This window comes from Panthera uncia (assembly GCF_023721935.1).
Source record: "Panthera uncia isolate 11264 chromosome A3 unlocalized genomic scaffold, Puncia_PCG_1.0 HiC_scaffold_12, whole genome shotgun sequence".
In the NCBI taxonomy this organism is placed as follows: Eukaryota; Metazoa; Chordata; class Mammalia; order Carnivora; family Felidae; genus Panthera; species Panthera uncia.
In genome coordinates this window covers 14041219-14057121 of record NW_026057579.1, presented here as the reverse complement: position 1 = coordinate 14057121, position 15903 = coordinate 14041219, and the positions used below count along the sequence as shown (strand labels likewise).

The following is a 15903-nucleotide window of genomic DNA, read 5'->3' as shown; positions in this document are numbered from 1 at the left end:
AAATCGTCCCATTTCTCTTACCTGCTTGGCCCCTGGCAACCACCATTCTGTTTCTAGAGTTCATCTTTTTTTAGAGTCCACGTAGAAGCAGGAACATGCAGTATTTGTATTTGTCTCTCTCTGTCTGACTTACTTCACTCAGCATAATGTCCTCAGAGTCCATCCATGTTGTCACAAAAGGCAGGATTTCCTTCTTTTTTTTTATGGCTGAATAATATTTCTCTTTTTGTGTGTGTGGGTATGTGTGTGTGTACACATTTTCTTACCCATTCCTCTATCCACAGACAATTAGATTGTTCACATGTTTTGGCCTTTGTGAATAATGCTGCAGTGAATATGAGGGTGCAGATACCTCTTCAAGACAGTGATTTCATTTCCTTCAAATATATACTCCAGAGTGGAATTTGCTGGGTCATATGGGAGTTCTATTTTTAATTTTTCCTCACTACATTTAGAAAGAATATTTTCTCAACTAAAATCATTATGGCCTACTGACAAGAGTCCATCAGAAGTTTTAACCGTTTTAAATGTATTAGCAATAAATTTGACAATTAACCATAAAGAACAACACTGGAGTAGACAGGTAATTTTATGAAAAATTGTAAGTACTAAGGTCATAATGAAAAAAGAAATTAATCAGTAAAACAGCAATACGGTATTAGATATGATTAAGGAAATGATTAAAGTTTATAAATGCTGATAAAATTTAAGTAATTTTAAATCTATAGTATATTACAGAAATGTTCAGATGTCATAAATGTACAGCTTGATTATGTTCCTTTTGTTATTTTAAATGTTTAGCATTTAAACATTTTTACTTTAATATATTTTTATTTTTCAGTTTTGAACAGAACAATCTTATAGGTTCCCTGATACAGTAAAACCAATTTGTTGTTCAACAATTTGTTGGCCAATAAATAAGGTCTTTTTTAATGTATGTAACTTTAATTATTTTTTAATGCTCCATTTCCCTTTCAAAAATGTTGCATTTTGATCAAGTATGTTACATGGTTGCCTAACTAAGCATTATCGAGAGCCTACCACGTACACACACGGATGTGGGAATGAATTAGGCTGTGTCAGCCTATCAGCAAAGAGCGGAGAGTTTCCGGTGGGGAATGATACGGATAGAACTAGTTTTTGAAGGGCCTTAAATGCCCTCCTTCAGGATCTTCCAACCCCGTGGATGTGGAAGTCTGATGTGGTTTTGAACAAAAGAGTGATATGACAAAAGTAGTATTGTAGGAGGTTTAAATAAGGAATGAATGTCATGGATGAATGGGCAGCAAGAGGAAAGATAGAACGGGGTGAAGCCTCATTACAAAGGAAAATCTTCTGAGACCTTGTCATTTGGACTGGCAGGATGGAGGGAGAGCTTAGAATCCGAGAGGATGCCAGTTTCCTCAATTGTCTGATTAAAAAGGAAAATGTCCCCATTGATAGAATGTAGAGAATTCTGGAGGAAGGGAAAAGATCTTTTACGGGAGAAGATAATGTGATTTTGGATACTGAACACGAGGACATGTTGCTGTATCCAAGCAGAGGTGGCCGATCGTCCATTGGACCTAGAGTCCGAAGCCCGGTAGTAAGACCACAGTTGAACTTTCAGATTGGGGCTTTTTTGTGGAAGTAGGTAAAGCCATGTGAGTGAATGAGTTCTTGACAGAAAATCTTGGAAGAGAACGCTGAGCAAAATCCTAACCTTTGAGCAACAGTTGGAGGAAAGTAGAAGTAGCACCAGTGAAAAAAGATTCAAACAAAAGAAACCAGAGTATTGGTCAGAGGAGTAGGGATTCATGGAAAGGATTTTTGGAAACTAAAGGAACAAGTGTCAGTGAGTGATGTGATGTGTAGTGATGAGGTCCAGAGAAGGCCAAGAAGAGGCCACTGGATTTGGAGGTCACTGACGACCTTCAGAACCAGCTTCTGGAGGTTTAGACTGGGCAGCGCATGAGGAAATGGATGTAGCATCAGTCGACTGTTCATATTAGGAGCGTGTCAAAGAGATGAGAGCCAGAATGTAGAGTATTGTACAAGGGGCAGAAGAGGCAAGTAAAATGTTTCAAGATACGGAGACCTTTACATGGTTGAGGGCATTGGATAGAGGAGAGGGTGAATACAGCAGAGGGAGGAAAGATTGAATGTTACAGAGAGAGGGGAAGATAACTAGAGAAGATCACTCTAGGGAAGAGTGAACTGAGGGGAAGAGATGAAGGTATTAGCTCTGGAAAAGGCATAATATTTCTAATGAGACTGGAAAGAAGATGAGAGCATCACTATTATAATAGCATTTTCTGTTTTCTTACGCATCTTCTATAGTCTGAACTAGAATGTAAGCGTAAACCATTTTGAGGTACTGAGGGGGATATGAAAGAATTGTGTTAAGACATGGCCTCTCACCCTCCTGTGGTTTATATGGGCTAAATGAGGAGAGGAGGCAGAAATAACTCTGTGACCAAGGGGTAGAGTAAATAGACAGCATGCTTCGGATGCCTAGGGGTGGCATTATGAATGAGGATGTGAATGGTCAGAAGAGGCCTGGTGCAGATGCTCTGAACTAGGAGAAATGGTTGGGGTTTGGACGGGAGGCAGATGTTGAGAAAACGGGTTTCAGTAGAGAGACTAGCAGATGCAAAAACCAACCATGTAGCCAGGAAGGGTTTCTCGGGACCTCTTGGTTTGCACTGTTTATTTTTTTATTTAATAATAATAATAGCAGCAGCTAACATCAAGTATTTACTAGGTGCCAGGTTCTAGTGTCAACGTTTTACGTGTACTTTTAATCCCCACCACATCCTTTAATCCTTGAGGTACTTACTGCTTTTACCCTCATTTCACAGATAAGGAAACACAGGGTTAAGCAATTTGCACCAGTTCCCACAGCCTGTAATGGGTGGAGTGGGGATTTGAACCTGGGCTTTCTGGTTCCAGAGCGCTTACTCTCAACCTCTTCCCTCTTGCCTCTAGAGGATGTCGTCTTAAGGTTAGGAAGTAATGGTGGATTTGGTTGAGGTCGAGTTAGAAGCTGTGGGAAAGCTTTGAATGCAGAACTGTCAAGTTTGAATTTCATTCTTCCTTTAACGAAGACCCGCTGGGGTTTTCATCAGGAATGAAGAGAAGTTGTAAGTTGCACATTCCGTAATGATCCAGCAGGTGACAGCGCGTGTGTCTGCGAAGACCAGGGAGTTTGAGAGGAACCAGGGAGGCCCTTCCCAGCCCATTCTGTACGTAAGACCACACTTCCAGGGCACAAGACTCTGATAGAATTGAGAGTTATCTCGGGAGCTTGTGCTCTCCCTTGATGTGTAGCGGTTAATTTTCTATTTCATTGTGGTTTTTGAAAGAAGAAAGCGTTTTTATTTGAAACGGAGTTCTCTAGTTTCTGTTGTGAACTGGTATTCACCGTGGTGGAAAGACGCGAGGAATTGGAGCTTACATTCCGATGGAGAAGACAGAATGAACATATGTGAATAATATGGAGAGAAAAAAGAGATTCTTTCCTTTTTGTTCTTCCTTTCTCATATTGGTAAGCAATGAAAAATGAAACTCTTAAAGTCTAACTTGCATAACTGCCGAGAAACACGAGCCCCTTAGTAACATCTGGGCCATAGCTGTGGCTGAAGGGCAGCGGGGAGGGCGGAAGCTTTGCTGCTGTAAACCCGGCTCCAAACCCTGGCGACCCCAGGAACACAAGGAAGGTAAATCCCCTCATCTTTCTGAGCCTCTGTTTCCTCATTTGTGAGGTGGAGATACAATCCCCATCTCAGTGTGCTGCTGGGGAAATCAGAGCCAACGTATGTCAAGTGTCTAGCATGTTTCCCGTAGCGCATTCTCAGTCATAGATGTCACATTTCTCTCCTGCCTGTTGCAGTGCGGTAGTAATGGTGGAAGGAAGTCATCACTGCCCCATTATCTGTAGCCTAAAATTAGGGGGCTACATCTAACATGGGAGTCTCACATGCAGATAATACCTGAACACCTGTATGTCCTCACATTATACGTTCTCTGGAAAGAGTGGGCAAATGTAAGAGCCAGTCATAACCAAATCGGGGAAAGGAATAAAAGGGGGACGTTAAACAATTAATAGCCTGTCTAGTTAAAGAAAAAAATATGTATAAAGTTTAGTTCATCCTGTAGTTTAATTATTTTTTAAGTGTTTAGTTTTGAGAGAGAGACAGAGTGTGAGTAGGGGAGGGGCAGAGAGAAAGGGAGACACAGAATCCGAAGCAGGCCCTGGGCTCTGAGCTGTCAGAGCCCAATGGGGGGCTCTATCCCAGGAACCCTGAGATCATGACCCGAGTCAAAGTTGGATGCTTATCTGACTGAGCACCTAGGCGCCCTGATCCTGTAGTTTAAGCAAGACACTGAAATAGAGGAAATTTTTCCTTTAGAGAGAGAGAGAAGCTGGCAGCCTGGGACTTGTGTTTCCTTAGGGAGGATATGAGAAATTTGGTTATGAAAGAGTTGGTGGTGCACATTTTTAAAGAATATGAGCACCAAGCATTACTTTAGAAAAAAGCTGTTACCAAAGAACATTGGTATCGCTCTTGGATTTGTCTTGGGTCATTTCCTGTTTAAGGAAACCACATTCAACAACTTATCTGAATTTGGGGGTCATGGGAATGAGTCAGGGACGTGGAAAGGAGGGATAGAGAGCATGGCTTGGCTTTAGGATTCGTTATAACATGTTGAACGTTTTACATGACATAAAAAAAAAAATTCAAACAGTCAATCCTGTAAGGAAATTTAGCAAAAATGTGAAGCTGCTGATTATTTCTTCTGCAGAAGCTTTGAGGAGGAAGTAGATTTGAGCAGTAGACTCTTCATTTAAGAAAGAAAATTGTAATACATAAGCAAATGGTACCTAGCATGGATGTACTTTAAGACCTCTGTAAAAATTAACTTAAAAAAAATTTTTTAACGTCTATTCATTTTTGAAAGACAGAGAGAGACAATGTGAGCGGGAGAGGGACAGAGAGAGAGAAAGAGACAGAATCTGAAGCAGGCGTCAGGCTCCGAGTTGTCAGCACAGAGCCTGATATGGGGCTCAAACCCACGAACTGTGAGATCATGCCCTGAGCTGAAGTCGAACGCTTAACTGACTGAGCCACCCAGGTGCCCCAAATTAACTTTTTTATTGTAAAAATAATCCACACCCTTTGCCTAGTGGTGCTTAGTCTTTGTTAGCCCTCGGAGTAGCAAACTGTTTAATTCCTTTTTTTTTTTTTTTTAACTTTGATTTCTATTTTAATTTTTGAGGCTAATGTATTGTGGTCTCTGTGTTCACCACACCTGTTGCACACCAGGAACCAGGAGCCATTGTGTGCATTGTGTGGCTCTAGGCAGATTACTTCCTCTCTAGGCCTTGTTTTCCCCTCTGCCTCTTTTGAATTGATTTCTAAGGCTTCTAAATGAATTGATTCCCTCCGGACTCTTCAAACCTGCGGATTCTCCGGTTTGTGTCGCCAGGGTACTTACTTTGCCACTAGATGGCACTAAGGTGCGTTTGAAGCCTGTCACCTCTGGGTTTTCAGAATCTTGGGTGTTTGCTTCCTCAGATCCCCATTTAACATTTGGGTGACGGAGACCCAGAGGTTAAGTTACTCAGAGCCTCTTGAATCTCAGTCATCCGTCTTCCCCTCTGTTCCACTGTTTCTCTAAGGGGCTTTGTGAGGGAAACTCAGAGACCACGTTCTCAATCAGTCTTGTTCTTTCTTAATTATTTTTAAAATAATTTTAAACCATTCTTTAAGTGCATATATCATCATATTCAAAATAAATAATTGGCCTGCATTAGTGTTTCTGTATTGGCTCCCTCAGAGAAAAAGCTAGACTGTCCACTTCTAAAGATCTTTGCCCTTCCTATGAGCAGCCGGCCTCACAGTTTGTGCTGGAATAAACACTACAGAAATCTCAACCGGAGCCTCTCTACCCGATGGTTGTTTCTCCATTCTTGCCCAGTCCCTCTGACAAGGGTTCGCCTTTCAGCCCTCCCCTCCAACTAAACATGGTCATCCATTCTTGTGCCTCACCTCTGTCCACTTGCCTAATTGGGAGAGCTTTTGCGGGGGTGGATATGCTCCAGTTCTTAAACATTTGATCTCCTGGGTTTTCCCAGCCCATGTTAACCGTTCTTTTTTTCCTGTCTTGCGTCATTGGTGACGAGGATGGGATTGCCATCAATCATGGCTGTGTGTGGACAGATGGTACAGTGGGAGACAGGGTGGCCACGTGGAGAAGACGTGGGCTCTGCAGTCCCGCCGACTGGGTCAGATCTCTGCTCTGTCAGGGACTGACTCTGTGGCCCATCGTCATCTCTCTAATGAGGAGGAAGTAGTAGGGTAATATTTACTACCTGGAGAGGGTCCCGTGAAGAAGAACTGAGGTAATGTATGGAAAGCTCCTGATGTCAGTGCTTGGCACACATAGTAGCTGCTCACTAAGTGCTAATTATTCTGATTGCCATTGTATAGAGAGGAACAAGAGAGGCTATATATAGCATGTGAAAGGTAGGAGCCCAAGCAAGGGTCTCGGTCAGAGGACCTAGATTTTTTTTTTTTTTTAAGATCTCTACATCCAACGTGGGGCTTGAACTCACAGCCCTGATATCAAGAGTCGCATGCTCCACTGACTGAGCCAGCTACATATCCCCCTTTTTACTTTTTAAGTGTAGCTTCTAGAAAAAGTGGTGAGGCTAACATCATATCCCCACCTGATTGTACTGGACTGAAAGGTAGAGAGGTCTTTCGTACTCAAGCATATACAATTTTAATTTGGGGAATCATCTATTAAGGTTTTTCGGAGGCTTTTGATTTTTTTCTCTTACGATGTGCTTTTTTCTTTTAAATACGTTTCTTTTTTTTTTTAATGTTTATTTATTTTGAGAGAGAGAGAGTGTGTGTGTCTGAGCAGGGGAGGGACAGAGAGAGAGAAGGAGAGGGAGAATCTCAAGAAGGCTCCATGCTCAACGCAGAGCCCATGGTTGGGGCTTGATTTCATGAACCATGAGATCATGTCCTGAGCCACAGTCAAGAGTCGGATGCTTAACCTAGGTGTCCCATGATGTTCTGTTCTTAAGAGCCTGACTGGCATCTTGATGCACTATTGGCATTAATCGTTTAAGTAATCGTTAAAAACGAAAAAAGTAAAAGAGGCACCAAATATTCTCCTTCGTCCTCCAAATCCTGAGGACCTCAATGGAGAAACATCTGAATGTATTATTTATGGTTTAGTGTGTCAGCTACAAGCAATTAGAAGATCCTTGAGTTTGTTTTTTAAAAAGCCATTTCATGATTTCAAAGAATAGGGTGTGTGCAAAAACCATCTCCCATGTAATTATATCTTATCAACAGATGGAAATCTACTAGCAGTTAATGGTCCTAGAATTTTCCTTCACATGCAAATTATTAAAACAACACAAATGACCAAGAGTAAAAAAAAGAGAGAGAACCATAATACTATATATTAAATGAAGTCATCAGCCTGATTTTCATTAAATTTATTTTGGTTTTAAGACACTAGTTACAAAACATTGACTTCTTTCAAAACCTTAAAGGTAAATAATAATCTCATTACCAGCTTGTTTTAGAGCTATGAGTAATTGCTAATTTTAGATTTGTAACCTTTGTCTTGCCAGGTGGATTGAAAAATAAAGTTCTTTATTTACATCTTGAATTTACACTTACTTTTTTTTTTTTTTTTAAATAATGACACTTGTGAAATAATTTTGTGGGAAGTTTATTTGCAGAAAGCAAGCACGGCACATGGGTTTTGAGAACTTTGAGTGTAATTTTCATTGTTCTTCCTTTAGTCCCAGAATGAGGTGTCCCTTCTTCCAAGTAAACTTGTAACCATAATTCGTTGGATATAAGATACCATCAGTTGTAAGAGGCACATTTATTTTAAGTGCCACCTTGTATAGAAAATAAAATGCCTCCAATAAACTCTGACAAAGCTGTTGGATCTATTTCAGAACTGTTAAATGGTGAAAAACAGGTGTACCTTATACCTGATGAAATATAAGACAGATTTTGTAACTTACACATTGGTTAGAAGTTAGAGAGCTTGTTTTATATATTGTTTATAAGTTAGCATCAGACTTTAGGTGAGCTCAGAATGTATTATATTTAGTGAGTATGGTTTGGTCTCTAGATTCTGTAAATAACTGATGAAAGGAAAGTGTAATGAGGTCTCTTTTCAAGTGCTGTTAGCCCCTTGATTCAGTAAAGTGAACTAACTTTGCTTCAACCTGGTATCTCTACCTTCTCCCCCCTCCCACCAAACACACACCCACCCTCTTTTCAGTCCTTACCTATTCCTCTAACAAAATCTGTTCTCCATAAAGGCTCCTGATAGCAGTTGTTTATAGCCTCTTGTGAATTCAAGCAAAGTGTTAAATTGCCCAAGGATGTTTGCTTTTTAAGCCTTATCTCTAATTATCGGCTAAAAATCTTTATCTGCTTAAAAACCGTTCAGGCCCCAACTAGCCATATGGAACAAGTTTTGTGAAAATGGCTGGGGGGAGGAGGGATGTGGGGGCGCCTCCTGCGCTGTCTCTGTGGAAGGCTACGGGCAGATAACAGAGCACCTGATTTCCTTTCCCACCCTGAAGGGTGCCACCAGACCTGTCTGCCTGCTCCCTGCCTTTGTCCTGGGAGTCTGTGAACCGAATAGGCTACATTCTGCTGCTGCCCTTACTGACCGTATCCAGAAGAAAAGCAAACTTGCCTTGAAACAGCTGCATTTCTGACCAATTTCATTGAAATTTTTATCAGTTTTATCTTCCTTTTGATAGAGGCTATTGAATTTTAAGGAAGCCCTGTGATACGAAGAATTCTTTTGTAATTTCAATAGCTACTTCCTAATTCACCTGTTTTTTTTTTTTAATTTTATTTATTTTTTTCTTTCGAAATCTCTGTGCTCATACATCTTACTGACTTAAGTCAGGATTTCCATTTTGAATGACTATTTGGCAATCCAGATTCTCAGCCCACTTTTTCTACATTATTTTCAGGCATGCCCAAGCAGATACATGGTAGAGCAGTTACTTTTGTTTAAACTGCAGAATTGTTTGTGGTCTAACTTGAAGATGAAAGCAAGAGTTTTTTGGTTTTTTTTTTTTCCCCTCTCAAGTTTGTTATACATTTATCAGTTGTGAATTTTCTGATATTTTGTATACTTAAATTTTTTTTTTATCTTTCTATTTTATTTTTGAGAGAGAGAATGCTAGCGGAGGAGGAGCAGAGAGAGAAGGAGACACAGAATCTGAAGCAGGCTCCAGGCTCTGAGCTGTCAGCACAGAGCCTGACGCAGGGCTCTAACTCAACGGGCTATGAGCCCCAACTTATGACCTGAGCCAAAGTCGGACGCTTAACCAACCGAACCACCCAGGGGCCCCAATACTTTGTAAACTTTTGACATAGTTGATACTCACTAAAAATGTTAGATTAATCCCAAATTGGTACTATCAGGGTTTATAGACAGAGCTCTTGATTGCATTTATGGCGTTTGGTTAACACAAAGAATGGTGTTTCTCAGCAAAAGACATGCAGTGATATTGCACATGCTTTTGGTGTTGTGTTAGCTTTGAAAACTCTATGAAGAAATTCACCTCTGTTACTAAATTTCATACATTGAAACTAATGTAAAATGTAAGGTAAATATCCTATAGATGTCTGTATGTGCTTGCATGACTTTGGCTTTTTTGTCTTTGCAGCTCGGGGTGTGGTTTTCTCTTGGCTGTGCCTGTTTGGCCTTGGAAGACTATGCAGGTTCGGCGAAGGCATTTCAGCGCTGTGTGACTCTAGAACCCGATGTGAGTTTGTTGGGTCTCCTCCTCTTCTCACAGCTCTGGGATATTCTCTGAGTTACTTGAATTGTACTGTAGTTCAGTAATTCCTGTGGGTACACAGTTTCAGTTATACAGAATGAATAGATTCTAGAGATCTGCTGTTCAACATTGTGCCTGTGGTTAACCATACTGTGTTGTGTACTTACAATTTTGGAGAGAGGGTAGATCTCATGTTAAGGGTTCTTATCACAATAAAAAAAAAAGATAAAAGATGGAAAAAAATTCAAATTTTCTATTATTTTATGTTAAAATAAAAAGAAAACCAATTGGAAGAAAATATACCTTTGACAGAAAGTCACACATTAAGGTAAATTATTTATAAATCTAGAAATAAGTTTTTTCTTATAATAACTAACTTATTCATGGAAAATAAGTTTGATACAACAGTTTTTTAGTTAAAATTATACTTAAGTATATAGCAAAATGTCGCATCTATTCTATCATTCAGTAACATGTGCTGCCTATGTTCATTGCATTATTAGAAAGTTCTTTTAGTTTACAGTCCTTTAATAGTTAATAGTTTCACTGAGATGATAAATAATTCACATATCATGTAGTTCCTCCATTCAAAGGTAAAATACAGTGATTTCTTGGTATATTCAGCATTGTGTGACTGTCACCACAATCAATTTTAGAACATTTTTATTATCATAAAAAGAACCCCCCTGTACTCATTAGTAGTCATTCCTCATTTCTTCCAAACGCCTTCCACTCATTACCCTCCACGCCATGCCCCAGGCAACCACTAATGTGGCTTTGCCTGTTCCGGACACTTCCTATACATGGAATCCTATGCTATGCGGTCTCTTGTGGCCTCTTTCACTTTGATCAGTGTTTTCCCAGTTCACCCACGTTGTTGCACACATCAGTACTTCTTTCCGTTTTACGGCCAACTAATAGTCCGTTATATGGGCGTATCATGTTACTTACTCTTACATTGTTGGACGTTTGAATTGGTTCCATTTTTTGGCTATTTTCATAGTCATTTACAGTTTTTGTGAAAATAAATAGATTTAGATTTATTTTGTGTAAATAAATAGATTTTTGTGTAAATAAATAGAATCACAGATATATGATTCTGTTTCTCTTAGGTATGTGCCTACTAGTAGAGTTACTGGGTATGTTAGCTTTGTGTTCAAGATTTTGAGAAACTGTCAGACTGTTTTCTAAATCACCATTTTACATCCCCACCAGCAATGTATGGGGGTTCCCGTTTCTCCACACTTTGGTAGCTCTTGTTATTATCTGTCTTATTGATTCTAGTCATCCTTGGAGGTGGGATCTTGTTGTGGCTTCATTTTCCATTTCCCTGATGGCTAGTGATGTTGAGCATCTTTCCATATGCTTATTGGCCATTTGTGTCCATTCATCTTTGGAAAAATATTTGTTTGTTGACATTCTTTGCCCAGTTTTAAATTGGGTTAGTTGTCTTTTTATTGTTGAGTTTATAGGTGTTCTTTATACATCCTAGATACAAGACCCATATCAGATATATGATTTGCAAATATTTTCTCCCATTCTATACCTGTTTTTCACTTTCTTGATGGTGCCTTTTGAGATACAACAGTTTTTAGTTTAGATGAGCCCCAACTTATCTGTTTTTTTCTCTTATTGCTCATGTGTTTGGGGTCATATGTAAGAATCCATTGCCAGATTTAAGGTCATGAAGATTTACCCCTATCTTTTCTTCTAAGAGTTTTATTCTTTTAGCTCTGACATTTATGTCCAATCTGCTGTTAAATCTGTTTATTCAACTCATCACACCTTATGTGGTTGGTGGATGTTGACTAAACTTATTACAGTGATCGTTTTACAGTATATAAATGTATGAAATCATCAATTACACACCTAAAAATGAGACAGTGTTATATAGCAGTTATTTCTCAATTTAAGAAGGCTGTGCATCATTTCAGATAATGTGTTTTCTTTAGTCCTTTTTACAGTTTTCATGTTTCTGAGACTTCCAAGTTGTTCCCTTACTGTGTTCATGTCTTCTTCAAATCTTCGTATTAAGAACAACTATTTTGAAGTCTTTGGTTATTCCTACATCTCTTTCATTTCTCTGTTTCTACTAATTTTTCCTTCAGCTGTGGATGAATTTTCTTGCTCGTTTGCACGTCTGTCAAGAGTTTTAATTGTATCCTACACACCATGGATGCTGTGTTGTTGAGTTCCTGGGTTTTGTTGTTTTCCCTCAAGGAAAGTAGAACTTTATTTTGGCATTTGTCTAATTTACTTGTGGATCATCTTCATTTTAAGCTTTGTTAGGGTGGGTGTTGCATTGTCCTTATTCTGGGGTTGTAATCACGCTTCTCTGAGGTGTAAGCTTTTGGTGGCTGACCTTAATCCCATGTGTGATCAATAACAGTTCTCCACTCTGGTTGGTTGGAACTTGAACAGCTCCTAGCATTGTGTGGCCTCCAGAATGTCTGTTCAGCTCACAGCTCTCTGGCAGTTGTTCTCTGCTTGGCTTCAAGAAGTTTTGCCCTGAGCACGTATAGCTTAACATTCAGCCAAGGACCCACAGAGATACTTATTGAGATTTCTGAAGCTTATTCTCTGCACGGATCTCATTTCCCTGCTTTTTTTTTTTGTTTTTTTTTGTTTTTTTTTTTTTTGCCCTGCAAATTCTAGCCGACATTTGAGCCCTGAACTCTAATCTTTTTTTTCTTGAGAGAGAGAGAGCGAACATACATGTGTGCATGATCAGGGAAGCAGAGAGAGAGAGACAGAGAGAAAGACAGAGAGAGAGAGAGACTCAAGCAGGTTCCTTGCTTAGTGTGGAGCCCAACATGGGGCTCCATCTCACAACCTTGAGATCGTGACCTGAGCTGAAATCAAGATGCTTAACCAGCTGAGTTGGTTGCTTAACCAACTGAGCCACCCAGGAGCCTTTGATCTCTTTTTCTTAATCTCAGTAAGACTTGCTTCGTTTGATTTTTTTCCTCCCTGTGCTGCAGTCCTGAAAGTGCCTCTAGATGGAGGTGTAGGTTGATTGTTGAGACATCTCAGTTTACCTTCTCTTGAGGGTCACAGTTCCTTGCTGCTTGTTGTCCAACTTCTCAGAAACAGTTGTTTCCTAAATTTTGTCCAGTTTGTAGCTTTTTATTGTAACAAGGCTAGCCTGGTACTAACTGTGCTATGTCTGCAAGCAGAGGTCCATTGCCACTTGATTTTTAAATCATACGTTTGGAACCTGAAAACTATACACTGTATATTTTGTAAAAAGCTCAACAAAGAGGAACAAGCATAATTCATATCGTTCTTGTTAGAATCAACATTCGTGCAATGGCTTTAATTTATTTTTGTCATTGCACAGAGGAATAGGGAAAGAAATATGTTTGATTGATGAAATATGTAGGAATAACACTGGAGAACACATACTCCTTTATTCTCCTATCTGATGAAGGATGATGGTAAAATAGCAAAGCCTTTCAATATACGAAAAGCAGGGGCGCCTGGGTGGCTCAGTCAGTTGAGCATCCAACTTTGGCTTAGGTCGTGATCTCATGGTTCATGAGTTCAAGCCCCGCATCGGGGCTGTAAGCTACCAGCACGGAGCCCACTTCGGATCCTCTATCCCCCCCTCTGTCTCTACCTCCCCCACTCATGCTCTCTCTCTAAAAAATCAATAAATATTTTAAAAGGTATGAAAAACAATATTCTGCATAGCCTTGGATTTGTAATCAATCTAAATATTATGTAAATTATGTTGCAAATTGTACAGTTATTTTGGAAATCTAAATTTGTAAATAAAATCTTAGCTAAGTTCCAAATTAGTGCTGTAAGAGTTGTGTCGATTTGCTGACCATTTTTGTTTGAAATTATACAAGTGAAGTTTAATTCATTGAATTTTCTCCTACAACTCGAACATTCCTTATTGACAAGTCTGATTGTAAAGAGCACATCTTGGACTCGGAAAATATGTTCTACTTTGGGTGGTAGCAGTTATTTTACCGAAATGAGAGTGGTGTATAACTGGATTCCCAATCATTTCAGAATGCTGAAGCTTGGAACAATTTGTCAACTTCCTATATCCGATTGAAACAAAAGTAAGTACATGAGACAAATATGAAGAACTCAGTTTCCAAAATGAGTGAGTTCAAAAAAAATTTTTTTTTAACAAATGAGATTTTCTTCCACTGAACACTGAACGTTGTGCCTTCCTTCTTTTCCTCTTGCCCATCCATGTCTTTGAATTAGAATGACTTAATATAGCCATTTGAATTCTAAATGTAGCTTATTTCGTGAAAACACTTACCATGTAATAAAAAAAGAAATATTATTTGGAATCTTTATTTGATACTGAAGTTTTACATCCTAAATTTCATTGCATGATAAAAGTAAGCATGCCTTTAGTTAGTCAACTTCATTGATAGATTCGTATCAATTGCTTGATGTGTACTAGATATTACTGAGAAATATAAGTATGAATCAATGTCTTCAGGAATTATAGATTGAAAAAATAAAATATCACTGTATTATTTTAAAAATTGATTAGCATTAGAACTAGTATGTGGTAGGGGCACCTGGGTGGCTTAGTTGGTTAAGTGTCTGACTTCTGCTCAGGTCATGATCTCATGTATGTGAGTTTGAGCCCTGCGTCGGGCTGTGTGCTGACAGCTCAGAGCCTGGAGCCTGCTTCGGAATCTGTGTCTCCCTCTTTCTCTGCCCCTCCCCCTTCCTTGCTCACGCTCTTTGTCTCTCTCAAAAATAAATAAACATTAAAAAATTTTTTAAAGAAGTAGTATATTGTAAATATCAAATGGGAAATACAAAGAGAGCTATAATAGGGCACCTGGGTGGCTCAGTTGGTTAAACGTCTGACTTCGGCTCAGATCACGATCTTGTGGTTTGTGAGTTCAAGCCCCACGTCGGGCTCTGTGCTGTCAGCTTGAAGCCTGGAGCCTGCTTCAGATTCTGTGTCTCCCTCTCTCTTTGCCCCTCCCCCACTCATGCTCTCTCTCTCTCTCTCTCTCTCTCTCTCAGTAATAAATAAACATTAAAAAAATTAAAAAAAAAAAAACCAAAGAGTTCTAATAATAGTGACATTCGTGGAACACTCATTCTTTTTTAAGTTTATTTTTATTTATTTTGGTAGAGATATAGAGAGAAAGTGGGGGAGTGGCAGAGAGAGAGGGAGACAGAATACCAAGCAGGCTGCACCGATGTGGGGCTCGAACTCATGAACTGTGAGATCCTGATCCGAGCTGAAGTCTAGAATCCATCTCTTAGCTGACAGCCCCCCAGTCGCCCCTAGAACACTCATTCTATGCCAGGCACTCTCTTTAGGTCTCAGAAGAGAAAAGGATTATGGTCCTGCTTCAGGAACACTTCTGAGAGAATGTTGGACTCAAGCTAAAATGTGAAGAATGGGTAGATGGACAGAGGAAAGCCTCTCAGGCAAGAGAAATGTGATCATATGCAGAACAAGTAAACTATACCAACTATAGATTATAGTGAGGTCTCTAGGGAGAGGGAAGGTTGGAGTCAAATGGCAGTGCGTTCTGATGATTTGACTAACAAGTTGAGACTATCCTGTTGGCAGTAGGAAGCCAGAGATTTCGGGGGTGGGTGGGGTGGGGGGGGGAGGGAAGTTCATGAAGAAAGAAGCTTTTGGGGAAGATTTATCTGGTGGCAGTGTGAGACAGACTGGAGAGGAAACTGGGGGCTGGGAACCCAATCAGGAGACAGCTGTTGTAACAGTCCAGGCAGGAGATAACTAGCCTGGAAAAAGAAGGGGCCAATGCCAGTTTATAGAGGGGACAACCAAATGGCCTTATTGACTGGCCACAGAAAGCCAAGGAAAGGGAAGAGACAGGGTTTCTGTTGCCAGAGTTTACTAGTAAGTGAAGGAAAGGATGGATCTATTTCCATTTTCATTTGGCTTTATTTTCAAGCTTAATTTAATTTTTCTTTGTGGATTCACAAGATACTTCTGAAGATATCATTAAATCCACATTACATAGAGATCATGAAATGCTTCTGCTGCCCTTGGATGACAAACTACATAAATAAAGTTCTGTTTTTTCTACTGCTGTCTTCGGAAAATA

General features: G+C 39.6%; 1 protein-coding gene across 1 annotated transcript in view; it reads left to right on the top strand.

Moving 5' to 3' along the window:
* Nucleotides 1-15903, top strand: part of TTC27 (tetratricopeptide repeat domain 27) — a 186230-nt gene that overhangs the window by 135942 nt on the left and 34385 nt on the right. The window contains exons 14-15 of the mRNA XM_049652326.1: nt 9716-9814; nt 13850-13902. Of these exons, the coding sequence (XP_049508283.1) occupies nt 9716-9814; nt 13850-13902 (152 nt within the window). The remainder of the gene's footprint in view (nt 1-9715; nt 9815-13849; nt 13903-15903) is intronic.